Source organism: Perca fluviatilis, chromosome 15, assembly GCF_010015445.1.
Source record: "Perca fluviatilis chromosome 15, GENO_Pfluv_1.0, whole genome shotgun sequence".
NCBI classification, from domain to species: domain Eukaryota; kingdom Metazoa; phylum Chordata; class Actinopteri; order Perciformes; family Percidae; genus Perca; species Perca fluviatilis.
Window position 1 is genome coordinate 30,607,401 of NC_053126.1, and position 14,290 is coordinate 30,621,690.

The following is a 14,290-nucleotide window of genomic DNA, read 5'->3' on the forward strand; positions in this document are numbered from 1 at the left end:
ACACACTTCATTCATATTACCAGATTTTTGTCTAACCAACTACACACTGTTGGGCGTAATGAAAAGCACTCTCGTCTTTAGTATCCTTTGCAATAATACTAAAATAGTTAAAATTGTAGAAAATTCTTCAGATCGTTCACATGCAGCCAGATGAGTAATGTGTCCGGTACTTTTCCATCATATAACTGGGTTCTCGTCGGATCTTCTTCATGACGTACAGTATTTGAAGGAATTATCCCATTTGAGTTATCCATTTGCTGATCTCAAAGAGATACTTATGACTTGATACCCTGAACAGTCAAATTAGTAACTTCCAATACAGAGTGAACAGGCCCCTAAAAAATTATTTTAGAAAGCAACAATAGGTGGGAGTGGGCATGATGCGCATTGGGTTTTGCTGCGATTACTGATTAATGATTGCTAATCTTGTGCCACAGAATGAAGCCTCTCTCGGGAGATCTTGCTGGACCTGAAAGAGATAGTTGAGTGTTTGTTTGATGAATTCATGTTGACCCAAAAACTTACAGCTTGTTGAATGGATGAATTCTGACCTCTAGTGTTTGCATTTGTGTGTTTCAGTTACTGCCCGATCCTCTGATAGGTCAAAGTTACCTGCAGTCTCCCATTGCCAGACACTCCTCCACAGCACCACGGAGGAGGGTCTCGCTAGTCCACACAACATTTTGGGATGGTAGAAAAACGTGCTCTGGTTAAACATCAGGTACACTTTGACTCAGTAATAGTTGTGTTGTTCAATGGTTCCCAACCCAAAATGGCTGTAATCTATGTCCCCTTTGCTGGCTAAGCAACACCGGCAATAAAATTGCATTTGAAAGTTTTCTCTGAAGCCAGCTAGAGCATTAACCCCGAGATTATCAGAACACTCAGCAGGTTGTTCCCCTCAAATGTGAATCAAGTGCTTTGACAAATACACCTCGCTGCTCTAAACAGCTTAAATCTTTAAGAAGTGGATTGAAAAACTATTCAAAGCATTATGTAAAACAGGGAACATTAACTGATTAGCATATAAGCTGATGTTTTCTGGCCCCGATTAAATGTGGTGTAAAAGCCTTTAATATTTAGTTTGACATTGTAAATTTGAAATTTGAATGGCCTTAATACTAAGTAATTAATTGAACCTCCTTAAATGTTTTCCATTCACATTATATTTAAAATAAAAGGGGAAATTAAGTCTCACAAGTGCTCCTGAGCTGATATATTACTGATAACCCCCCCCCCATCAAGTACCAGTCTGTAAATAACTTACAGACAAGAGTCCAAAAACTGGCTGGTAACAAAGACCATTAACATGAAACAAGAAAAACCCAGCAAACACAAAACCCCAAAATCAGACCTTTGATAACTAAAATGTATTTAAGGAAGCAACACAGCCCAGTCTCAACACATTTCAGAAGACATACAGCCACACTGTGACAAAGATGGATTTTGCAGTTTTATTAAATGTTTGAGATTTGAATCTGAAGTGATGTTGCAAGCCATGTATAAGACATAAAAAACATTTAAGATAAACATGTATAAATTTACATAATCTTATAAAGCCAAAAAGTCAATAAACGTTACAAGTGAAATCACAACACACGTAAGTAATCCATCAAATGTATCATCTGCTCTACTACAGTTATTACATATTACAGTTTCTATAACACCAAAGCAGTGGATTGTGTTTTATTGTAAAGCAATATAGACATCTTAAGCATGTATTTCTAATTCTTAATGCTTGGGAAAGAAATTAAGAAAAGTTACCGTACATTAACATTAACTATGTATTAACCATTGGCACAGAATTAATTATACATTCAGCAAAAAATACAAAGCAGAATAGGCTGCAGGTGAATCTACTTTCTTCCTGACTCTCTTATTTCAGTTGTGTCTCACTTCCACGTTTATGACAGTTTCATAAAGGTCTGTCATTGTTGCCACGATGGTGACATGATCCCCCTTATAAGTGAGACTGGGGCCCTTAGCTTCACCTCTGACAAAGGTGGTTGGTGGGTCGTAGTACATCTTATAATAAAGATCATAATTACACTCTTGGCTCTTGTCAAAGATTCCCACTGCATACACGTTAGAGGACCGGCTATAGTCGTAGGGCACAGAGAACATGACAGCTATTTTCTCAGTGGAGTCCTGGAGGTCATAAGTCATGACGCCAACAGATCCTCGAGCAGTGTAGGGAGTCTTGGTGAACAGGGCACTGCCAGATGACTGCGGGCCAATCTGCGGTGGCGGAATTTGGGTGCAGCGACCACTCTGCGTGTATTGACTATAAACAGCAGAATAAATATTTAAGAATTGTGTGTATTTATTGAAAACGTATTTAAATGAAACGGCCAAAAAATAAAAAAGTCAATTGCATTTACCAGGGGTTACAGAGGGTGTCTTCAGAGCAGTTATTTATAACGGTAATATAACACTGACGCCAGGTAATTATTCCAATGGTGTCATCGCCAACTGAAATCACTGCACCAGTATCAGTAGAGGCTGTCTCCACATGGGCTGCAGTCTCTTCTGAATCAGACATGATGGCTGTGCAGTGTGCAACAAGACGACCTGTTCAGACAGAAAGACACAAAACAAATTTTTTAATTTAACCTTTATTTATCCTGGTAAGTCGATTGAGAACAAATTCTCATTTGGAACGACGACCTGTCACATTCACACGGTTACACATTCATACCTGGAAGCTGCCCGGTACAACCACAGTCTGATCTGCTGGCCACTGAGCAGCTCCACTGGAGCGGTTGGAGGTTAAGGGCCTTGCTCAAGGGCACCTCACTGGTGGTAATGAGGGAGGGACAAGCGCTGCTCTCTCACTTTCCCCACCCAGATTTTATCCTGTCGGTCTGGGGATTGAATTGGCGGTCACAAGCTCGCTTCTCTAACCTTTAGGCCACCACTGCCCCTGTGTTGATAAAAGTGTCTGCTATTGGATGCAAAAATGTTCATGTTCCAGAGAAACTCTGGTACATAAGAAATTGACAGAGTAAGAAGTCTTCTCAATATTTATCTCAATTAATGAAGCTATGCTTACCATGAATGAATGTTTCTGATGGACGGCTGCAGGCTCAGTCTGTCAGGATGTTAGGTCTACTCCTTATAAAGGTGAAGGGAATAGCTGTGGGTTGTATTATTGTATAGGCCACTCCTTCCAGATAAGAGCCCCTTCTCCGCAGAACCATTGATTACCATAATTCACGCAGATTTATGGTTTTGTGGCAGGGCGTAGCCGGGCACTGATAGATAAAGACTCTGGTTCCCATTCTACTTTTACTACTACTTTTACAACAAACAACAAGCCTTGGATAACCAGCAATGTCAATAGGAACAAGATGACATTCAGAGAGGGGGCAACCAGGCAGAGTTGAAGCACGTCCAGGGGGAACTCAAAGTCAAGCTGAAAGAGGCTAAGGAGGAATACAGAAAAAAGGTGGAAGGAGGTCTGGGACGGAATGAAGACCATCACTGGCCTGAGGAAGAGTAGCAGCTCTGTGGAGGGAGATCTGGACAGGGTGAACCAGTTGAATCACTTTCAACTGGTTCAACTGCACAGCTCCAGCGGCAGTGGTCAGTCCACCAGTGGCAGTTCTACATTGAATTACACAGCCCCCCCAAAAAAACTACACACAAAATTGCAGAATTTGTATATTTATTTTAAGTTCTGATAACTTATACTGTCATATTTTGTGCAGAATTGTATTCATTTTCTTTTGAAAATGTTGGAGGTGGAGATTTCTTAACTGTGTTTTTCAAATGTTCTAAGGAAGGATTTGTGCAATTGAGAAATATAATTTTCTCTTTCATTTATGTTGTTATAATAATATATATATATATATATCGCCGGTGCCAAAAAACGCTACTGCAGTCCACCACCCACTGCTGACCCAGGCACTGCTCTTTCTTGCTTGCCTGCCCAACCCACACCTCCCCCCTCACTCTCAGTGCACACTCACCCTCACCATCAAAGGCTGATGCACCTCTCTTCCCCACAAGGTGACCACACACAGCGCGGTTCCCCCCCCCATCATCACGGCAGACCAAGTCAGAGGACAGCGGAGGAAACTAAGCCCCAGGAAGGCAGCCGGGCCTGACAGACTGTGTCCAAGGCTGCTCAGGGCCCGAAAACTGGTTTCCATGGTGCATTAGTTTTGACGTTTACTTTTTTTTTTATTACATTTTACATTACATGTACTATTTATTTATACATTTGACTTCAAAAGCGGGTTAAAGGCATGCATCAATGCTTGATATGTGAAAGCTCAACCTGAAGAATCTCAAAAATGGGCTCAGCCCACCCAAACATGTGTCTTGCCCACTCAATCAAAAAACAAATAAAAAAAATGTGTTCAGCCAATGGGAAAAAGAAAGCACAAGAAATAGCATTTTCTGATTGTGTGGGCAGCATAAAGCCTGCCTCAAGAGTTGCACGCTGCCCATTGCCCTGTCTTCTCATCGTGTTCAGGCTTGTTTACATGGTCAGGCACTATCACATGGACCTCCTTTCTCCTTTCTCTGTAAAAATAGAGATAAGCAGCGCGGCTTCCGCAGTCAGTGTAGCAGCTCCACTTGATTGTAACGGAGGCGAGCTCCATGTATTTCTGCCGTAGTTTCGGATTTCTACCTCTGATAAAGAGCAGCGTGCAGCCGCTTGCCTAAACATTGTCTCATTCAGAGACCCAAACAGGGCTCTGTGTCTGTCAGACGGTCTGGATACTGCTATACAGCAACGGAATAACGTAATGCACAGCAGACTGTAGGGGCAGGTGGATTTTCAGAAATCTCGCTGAAACACATCTGAGCTATTACGGTCCAGGTTTTTTTTTTTATTAATTCAAATTAATTGAGGTATCATTGCAACCCAGTCTTACAGCAGTTCGTGAAATGGTCAAGTTATTTAATCTATTGATTTGTACACGGGCACTTTTTTTTTCGTGGTGGCCAGCACGAAAATTGAAACTAATGTATTTCACTGGTAAGCATATTTCGTGATCACAGCATGACTATGGTAGCGAGTAGTATGAAATGCCGAAAATCCGCGTAAGGAGGTTGGTTGGGGTGGTGGATGGGTCAAACAACACAGGACTTTTATCCCAGGAGACCGGGGATCATGGGCCGCATGTGGCGTTTCATTTCCCCGCTGTTCTTTTCCTAAACCTAACCTCCGCCGTCCCGTTGTTGTTGTCGCGTGTCCCCCGGAGACCACGAATCGTGTCCCGGGCTGTGACATTTGCTTTCCCTGTTCTTCTTTTCCTAAACCCAACCTCCGTATAGATGCTTCCCATTACGTGCTTGTACACGAATCAATAGATTAAAATTTACGTGACCATTTCACGAACTGCCGTGGGACCGTGTTGATCAGTGAGGTGAATAATTGCCACGTGTACAGGAAAGAGGTTAGTTCCCCAACAAAAGATGGAGAGATGTTGACCATGTGTTGACTCAGCAGAGATAACATTAAATGAGAAAAGTTGATCTACAGGCGGAGAAATATTTGAAAGGAAAAACAGAAGGTCAGAGAGCCTCAGTGCATTATGTAAGGGTTAGTGCCCGACTAGGTGTCCATTGTCAGGTATTAATGGACGACGGTGAGGCATTATTTATTTATTCATAATTTAATATGTATTACAATCAAAATCGCAAGTTTTTCCAAACAATAACTCTGGTTACGCCTGAGGTTTTGATAATACCTGGAACAATCATTTCCATCCCATGAGGTTCTCATGCACACAAACGTTGATCACTGCTCCAGGGAATAGGAAGGACCTTAGATACGACTTGCCACCCTTAGCAACAGGAGATCAGTAGAACCCTTCAGCTCAGCACCAAGCCTGAAAGCTAACGCTATGCTAGCAAGATTCAAAGTCAGTAACATATAGCTCATTCAGATACTTTCTATTTAGCTTTTCCTTTTTTAGAACTGCCAAAGAGAGACAGGAAACCAGGGAGAGAGAGGGGGGGTATGACATCCCTCAGGTGGGATTTGAACCCGGACTGCTGGCAAGGACTGAGCAAACATGGGTCGCTTGCTCTACCAGGTGACCTATAGGCCTCCCCGTCATTCAGATATCTCAATATGAGAGTTTAGTTTAGAGGACCCAAATAAGATACCAAAACTTTGTTTCGTATTTGTAATGTATACAGATGAATTGTTTATATTTTTTAAAGATTCTTTTTGTTTATGGATTCTGACATCTCCTTCCCAAACTTTGCATACATGGCAGTGTTGTAGTTGAGTCCCCAGTGTTCGAGTCCGAGCCCAAGTCCAAGTCCGACTCATCAAAGAAGAGTCCGAGTCGAGTCCAAATCGAGTCACCATTACCTGAGTTTGAATCTGAGTCGAGTCTCGTGCCCCTACATCAGTTACAGACTACATATAATCAATATTTGATATCAAATTTGTATGAGCTATTACACATAAAGTAGACGTAAGAGAGTCTGATATCATAAATCCATCATAAGTCCAAGTCGTCTGTGTGCGAGACCGAGTCGAGTCATGACTCCAGAGAATAGCGACTTTGAGTCAGACTAGGGTCTGAGTCCAGGATCTTGGAGTCTGTAAGGATGAGTTTAGGAATTTCCACAAAAAGCTATTCACGCTACAACATCATATGAGAAAAAACAAGGTAGTTGCCAAAGAAAAGTATCATCCTGTAGAGCCTACAACCTATTTTGTATCTAATTGTTCTTCTTCATCATTCTGAAACCAGAACACAACAAATGCTGAGAATGACTCATTTTTCCGACTGCTAAAAACAGGCAGAACGAGTCAGATGTTTCTATTTTTAAGTCTTTGAGTTCTTCAGGCTTTTTAATTAGAGGTAGAGTTCACAGAATAGAATAAAATATACTTTATTGTCCCCAAGATAATAGAATACACTTTATTGTCCCCAAGGGGACATTTGTCTTGGTCATAGTGCTATAATCTGTTGCTTCACAAAACAAACATGTACCAGAGAAACCATTCTAAAATCCACACAAAATCAACATAAAACAGAAGATTGACAAAACATCTTTTGCCATGAAGAAAGGACACATATGACTGTACAAACAATATGACATCTTAAAAAGTGACTGTAATAATTCCAGTGCAAAGTGCAAATAAGTGCTGATGTATTAATTGCACTTTACTCTGTTCTGCTAAGATTTACTATTGGAGATTAGCAGCTTGATAGAGGTTGGGATAAATGATAACTTAAGTCTGTTTGTTTTATATCTCGGCACACAGACTATTCTCCCTGGTGGCAGAAGTTCATAATCAGGAAAGACAGGCTATGAATAGCGAATGAATGGCGATATTTCCCCAGGTATAGAACTTTTGCTCCATTGATTTGCCGGTCCAGTCAGAGAGACTGTGTTGCATTAATGAAGTCATACAGATTTACAGTTTCGGAATAATTTCTATTACTAGGCTGCATGTATTATGCTATTATTATGGTTTCTAATTCCAGATATGCTATTGGTGTATAGTAGATTATTTACGAAAATCAGTGGAAAACCCATTCAACCATTTTAAGTACACAATTACTGTCTTTTTATTTGTTTCTGATTCTCTTAGTGTCTGTGTATGGTAAGAGGTTAACTAGCCTACTTATACATGTTTCTTCTTATTTTTGAACTTTTCAATTCTCTTGTGAACCTTTTTCCTATATCAGTTGAAATTTACACCTAATATATATTTTTTAATTAATATATAGTAAGTCTCCTGATGTCCAGCCTACTTATACCCCAGAATGTACTGTCCAAATACTGATGCAGGGTCCAAAACATTTAAGTTTGAAATGTATTAAATCATTTTTATAAATGCATTGTTTAGGTTTCTGTTCAATGTGCTTATTTATTCTCTTCTGGCCTCTTCTTCATCTGATAATGGAGATCATAATTGCACGCTTGGCTCTTATCAAAGATTCCCACTGCAAGAATCATGACAGCAATTTTCCCAGTGGTGTTTTTTGTAGATTTTTTGATGAGATCGTAAGTGAAGACGCCAACAGCTCCTTTAGCGGCGGGGGAGTCTTGGTGAACAGTGCACTGCCAGTTGAATTTGAGTCCATCAGCGGTGGCAGAGGTTCAGTGCAGACACCACTCTCCATGTATACACTAGAAACAGTAGGAAAATATTAATAAATTGCGTGTATTTATGGTAAATGTATTTCAATGAAACAACCAAAAAATTGCAGTTACCAGGGTCTGCCGAAGTCGTAGGTAGAGCATCCATTCATAATATTAATGGAACACTGACGCCATTTATTGCCCATGATGGCTGTGCAGTGTGCAACAAGACGAACTGTTCAGACAGACAGACACAAAACAAACCCTTCATTTGTGTTCATAAAAGTTTTCTGCTTTTGGATGCAATTAGCAGATGCAAAAAAAAAAGTAATGTTCCAGAGAAACTCTGGTACATAAGAAATTGACAGAGTAAGAAGTCATCTCAATATTTATCTCAATTAATGAAGCTATTCTTACCTTGAATGAATGCTTCTGATGGACGGCTGCAGGCTCAGTCTGTCGAAGGGAACAGCTGTAGGCAGCATCAACGTATAGGCCACTACTTCCAGATAAGAGCTCCTTCTCCACAGAACCATTGATCATTAACACAAATACAAAAGCTACAACACAACACAAATACATAAGCGACAATGGAAGTGAGTGACACTGTTGGGCGTAATGAAAAGCACTCTCATCTTTAGTATGCTTTGTCATAATACTAAAATAGTTCAAATTGTAGAAAATTCTTCAGATCGTTCACATGCACAGATTAACCAGAGCACGTTTTTCTACCATCCCAAAATGTTGTGTGGACTAGCGAGACCCTCCTCCGTGGTGCTGTGGAGGAGTGTCTGGCAATGGGAGACTGCAGGTAACTTTGACCTATCAGAGAATCGGGCAGTAACTGAAACACACAAATGCAAACACTAGAGGTCAGAATTCATCCATTCAACAAGCTGTAAGTTTTTGGGTCAACATGAATTCATCAAACAAACACTCAACTATTTCTTTCAGGTCCACCAAGATCTCCCGAGAGAGGCTTCATTCTGTGGCACAAGATTAGCAATCATTAATCAGTAATCACAGCAAAACCCAATGCTCATCATGCCCACTCCCACCTATTGTTGCTTTCTAAAATAATTTTTTAGGGGCCTGTTCACTCTGTATTGGAAGTTACTAATTTGACTGTTCAGGGTATCAAGTCATAAGTATCTCTTTGAGATCAGCAAATGGATAACTCAGATGGGATAATTCCTTCAAATACGTCATGAAGAAGATCCGACGACAACCCAGTTATATGATGAAAGTATGCCGGACACATTCGCTTAAAACATCAGGTACACTTTGACTCAGTAATAGTTGTGTTGTTCAACAGTTCTCAACCCAAAATGGCTGGAATCTATGTCCCCTTTGCTGGTTAAGCAACACCGGCAATAAAATTCCATTTGAAAGCTTTCTTTAAAGCCAGCTACAGCATTAACCGCAAGATTATCAGCACACTCAGCAGGTTGTTCCCCTCAAATGTGAATCAAAAACACTGGTGTTTAGCCAGAAAACTGGTTCCCATAGTGCATTTGCTGCCTTCAAATGCTGGTTAGAGGCAATCATCCCTGCTTGATATGTCAAAGTGGATGTCAGGAAATCACCTAAAGCTCAACCTGGACAAGACTGTCCAGCTAGTGTTCTTTTAGGGGACAAGACGTCAATGCAGAGATGCTTTTAATTGTTGGGGTGTGTGGCAGTAGCTCAGTCTGTAGGAAGTTGGGTTGGGAGCTGGACCAGAGTTAGGTTGGTGGACCGGTAGCTGCAAAGATGCCAGTTCACCTCCTCACCTACACTGCCAAACTGCTCAGGGCGCCTGTCCATCGACTGATGCAGCCCCTCCTCACTCTGACATCTCTCCATTTGTGTATGTATAGGTACTGAGCATGTGTGTGTAATTCAGGCCTGTGTGTAGTGTGTTCTAACAACAGAGTGAACACATTGTAATTTCCCTTGCGGGATTAATAAAGAATAAATAATTTTTATTATTATTATTTTACACTCTAGATTTAACATGTTAATTAGCGAGCTTTAGAGGTGCTAGTAAGTGGATTTTATCACCTTGGACAGAGTCAGTGTAAGTAACCAGTCTGTAAATAACTTACAGACAAGAGTCCAAAAAACAGGCTGGTAACAAAGGTCTAGCCAAAACCCATTAACATGAAACAAGAAAAACCCAGCAAACAGAAAACCCCAAAACCAGACCTTTGATAACTAAAATGTATTTAAGGAAGCAACACAGCCCAGTCTCCAGACATTTCAGAAGACATACAGCCACACTGTGACAAAGACGGATTTTGCAGATTTTATTAAATGCTTGAGATTTGAATCTGAAGTGATGTTGAAAGCCATGCATGAGACAGTTTACATAATCTTATAAAGCCAAAAAGTAAATAAACGTTACAGGTGAAATCACAACACACGTAAGTAATCCATCAAATGTATCATCTGCTCTACTACAGTTATTACATATTACAGTTTCTATAACACCAAAGCAGTGGATTGTGTTTTATTGACCTATAGGATGACCTATAAATCCAGCAAAAAAACAAGCAGAATAGGCTGCAGGAGAAACTACTTTCTTCCCGACTCTCTTATTTCAGTTGTGTCTCACTTCCACGTGTATGACAGCTTCAAATTGGTCTGTCATTGTTGCCACGATGTTGACTCGATCCCCCTTATAAGTGAGACTGGGGCCCTTAGCTTCACCTCTGACAAAGGAGGTTGGTGGCTTGTACAACATCTTATAATAAAGATCATAATTACACTCTTGGCTCTTGTCAAAGATTCCCACTGCATACACGTTAGAGAACATGCTATAGTCGTAGGGCACCTGGAACATGACAGCTATTTTGTAAGTGGAGTGCTGGAGGTCATAAGTCATGACGCCAACAGATCCTCGAGCAGTGTAGGGAGTCTTGGTGAACAGGGCACGGCCATATGACTGTGGGCCAATCTGAGGGGTCGGAGTTTGAGTGCAGCGACCACTCTGCGTATACTGACTATAGAAACAACAGAATAAATATTAAAGAATTAAAGAATTGTGTGTATTTATTGAAAACATATTTAAATCAAATGGCCAAAGAATAAAATAGTAAATTGCATTTACCAGGGGTTACAGAGGGTGTATTCAGAGCTGTAATTTATAACGGTAATATAACACTGACGCCAGGTACCGCTTCCAATGGTGTCATCGCCAACTGGCATCACTGCACCAGTATCAGTAGAGGCTGTCTCCACGTGGGCTGCGGTTCTTCTGAATCAGACATGATGGCTGTGCAGTGTGCAACAAGACGACCTGTTCAGACAGACAGACACAAAACGAACCCTTCATTTGAGAAATTGACCGAATAAGAAGTCATCTCAATATTTATCTCAATTAATGAAGCTATGCTTACCTTGAATGAATGCTTCTGAAGGACGGCTGCAGGCTCAGTCTGTCAGGATTTTAGGTCTTCTCCTTATAAAGGTCAAGGGAACAGCTGTGGGCTGCACCTTATTGTGTAGGTCCCTCCTTCCAGACAAAAGACCCTTCTTAGTCTTATGACAGTAAAAATAAAAGTGAAAAAAAACTGTGTCATTCAGCATGTATTTAATGTTTCAGCCTTTTAACAACAAGGAAATTGTCCCAAACTGTAACAATTTGTGATGGTTGGGGTTGGCTGGCTGTGAGTTTTTGTTTAGTTTTCTAGTTTCCTAGTTCCTATTTTATTTCCCACTGTCAGTTTCTCTGTTGGCCCTGCCTCTCTCTCTCTCCGTCTCCTGTGTTTCCCCCCCTCCTGCCGGATCCTGCCGGCTACTGCCAGCTGACTACACACGCCTGCTCGTCATTCCACCATCACCTCTCCCTGCCATGCACACCTGCCAGCCATCTACAATCAAGCCCAGTATTTGAACCCCGGATCCACTCATCATCTTCGCTTGATCGTTGCTTCAGCTACCTTGGTGACACGCAATACAAGCGCTCTGAAAATTCTCGTACTTACCTGTCCCTGTCTTTTGCTGACCTTCTTTGTGTTTCTCCCCTGCAGCCATCTCCTCCATACCTCTCCGTTACCTCCAGTCAGCTGGCTTCACCATTCGGTCCCCTCATCGCGGCTCCCCTGCTCCACCCTGCCTCCGCCTCTGCTCCGTCCTGCCTCCGCTCCTGCTTCCAGCCATCCCCTCTTCGACTCACCTGTTCCCCGGACTCCAGTGCCTCCTCTTCGGTTCCCTCGGCCCCGGTTTCCCCGCGCTCCCCCGAGCTCCCTCGTCATCCCATCCCAGTGAATCCTTTGCCATCCTATCCCCGTTAGTCCCTTGTCATCCTATCCCAGGGATTCCCCTTGCCTCCCAGTTCATCAGTAGTCATCTTGACATCTGGCCTATGACCTCAAAATGGACTGTTTCTCTATTTCTCTTTCCCTGCGTCAATCCAGCAGTAATCCTCTGTTGTGTCCAGAGCCATATGGTGGTCATCATAAAAAAAACTCTGTTTAGTGCTGACTGTGTGTCCGGCTGTGAAGAAATGCTTAAAATGTGATCGGACATTTGACAGTGCCGGCAAAAGCAGATGTTCAAGAAGGCTGAAATTACAAGTTTGTTTGTTTTCTGCAATTTTTAAATGTTTAGATTCAAGATTTTCTGTAATGCCATACATGCAGATAAATAGCGGCTGTAGGCGGAGGTCCTTGTTTACCCGCAGGTATAGCTCCGCTGGATGACTCGCTTCAGAAGGGTTGAAAATCAGAGACTGTCCCTCTTTAGCGTTTAGCTCAGCGCAGCGCCAGTGCAACCATAAACAACACTGGCTTGGCAGCATCATCCTTCCTAGCTCCACCCTCTCGTCAAAGATCGTCACATCCGGTTTCAAAAAACCAAGATAGGGACGCCCATTTCGCCAAATTCGAGGCTTCAAAATAGTAGTCTGCAAACGTATCCCTACGTTTGCAGACATAAAGTAGACGTAAAAGAGTACTATATCATAAATCTATTATAAGTCCAAGTCATCTGTGTGCAAGTCGAGTCACGACTCCAGAGAATAGCGACTTTGAGTCAGACTAGAGTCTGAGTCCAGGATCTTGGAGTCTGTAAGGATGAGTTTAGGAATTTCCACAAAAAGCTATTCACGCTACAACATCATTAGGAGAAAAAACAAGGTAGTTGCCAAAGAAAAGTATCATCATGTAGAGCCTACAACCTATTTTGTATCTAATTGTTCTTCTTCATCATTCTGAAACCCAACGAATGTTGAGAATGACTCATTTTCCCTTCTGCTAAAAACAGGCAGAAAGTGTCTGATGTTTCTATTTTTAAGTCAGAGTCCTTCAGGCTTTTTAATTAGAGGTAGAGTTCATAGAATATAATACACTTTATTGTCCCCAAGGGGACATTTGTCTTGGTCATAGTGCTATAATCTGTTGCTTCACAACACAAACATGTGGCAGAGAAACCATTCTAAAATCCACACAAAATCAACATAAAACAATGTAAGATTGACAAAACATCTCAGGACATGAAGGAAGGACACATTCAAAATTCAAATAATGAGCCATGTTATTTTGTAAATTGTATTAATGATGATTTACAGTTTCTGAATACTTTCTATTACTATGCTGCGTGTATTATCCTGTTATTATGGTTTCTAATTCCAGATATGCTATTGGTGTTTAAAAGAAAGTGCAAGTAGACTATTTATGAAATTCAGTGGAAAACCCATTGAACATTTAAAGGTTCTATGACATGCTACTTTTTGGATGCTTTTATATAGGCCTTAGTGGTCCCCTAATACTGTATCTGAAGTCTCTTTTATATAAACCTTAGTGGTCCCCTAATACTGTATCTGAAGTCTCTTTTATATAGGCCTTAGTGGTCCCCTAATACTGGATCTGAAGTCTCTTTTATATAGACCTTAGTGGTCCCCTAATACTGTATCTGAAGTCTCTTTTATATAGACCTTAGTGGTCCCTAATACTGTATCTGAAGTCTCTTTTATATAAACCTTAGTGGTCCCCTAATACTGTATCTGAAGTCTCTTTTATATAGGCCTTAGTGGTCCCCTAATACTGTATCTGAAGTCTCTTTTATATAAACCTTAGTGGTCCCCTAATACTGTATCTGAAGTCTCTTTTATATAGACCTTAGTGCTCCCCTAATACTGTATCTGAAGTCTCTTTTATATAGACCTTAGTGGTCCCCTAATACTGTAACTGAAGTCTCTTTTATATAAACCTTAGTGGTCCCCTAATACTGTATCTGAAGT

At 41.2% G+C, this 14,290-nt stretch overlaps 2 protein-coding genes across 2 annotated transcripts; both read right to left on the reverse strand.

Moving 5' to 3' along the window:
- Positions 1–1,564: 1,564 nt before the first annotated feature.
- Positions 1,565–3,106, reverse strand: LOC120575164 (bryoporin-like). The gene is made up of 3 exons (XM_039825813.1): positions 3,053–3,106; positions 2,382–2,571; positions 1,565–2,284 (listed from the first exon to the last, which is right to left on the reverse strand). The coding sequence occupies exons 2-3, from the start codon at positions 2,540–2,542 to the stop codon at positions 1,882–1,884; spliced, it is 564 nt and encodes a 187-aa protein (XP_039681747.1). The 5' UTR covers positions 2,543–2,571; positions 3,053–3,106; the 3' UTR covers positions 1,565–1,881.
- A 7,257-nt stretch (positions 3,107–10,363) lies between these two features.
- Positions 10,364–12,509, reverse strand: LOC120574964 (bryoporin-like). Its single transcript, XM_039825494.1, has 3 exons — positions 11,448–12,509; positions 11,159–11,347; positions 10,364–11,051 (listed from the first exon to the last, which is right to left on the reverse strand). The coding sequence occupies exons 2-3, from the start codon at positions 11,254–11,256 to the stop codon at positions 10,649–10,651; spliced, it is 501 nt and encodes a 166-aa protein (XP_039681428.1). The 5' UTR covers positions 11,257–11,347; positions 11,448–12,509; the 3' UTR covers positions 10,364–10,648.
- Positions 12,510–14,290: the final 1,781 nt, after the last annotated feature.

What these genes read in the sequence shown, in the direction of transcription:
- LOC120575164 (XM_039825813.1), bottom strand. Translation starts at nt 2,542, where the DNA reads ATGTCTGATTCAGAAGAGACTGCAGCCCATGTGGAGACAGCCTCTACT. An exon ending in GACACCCTCTGTAACCCCTG is followed by an intron (nt 2,285 to 2,381) that starts GTAAATGCAATT and finishes TGCTGTTTATAG; the next exon opens with TCAATACACGCAGAGTGGTC.
- LOC120574964 (XM_039825494.1), bottom strand. Translation starts at nt 11,256, where the DNA reads ATGCCAGTTGGCGATGACACCATTGGAAGCGGTACCTGGCGTCAGTGT. An exon ending in TACACCCTCTGTAACCCCTG is followed by an intron (nt 11,052 to 11,158) that starts GTAAATGCAATT and finishes TTGTTTCTATAG; the next exon opens with TCAGTATACGCAGAGTGGTC.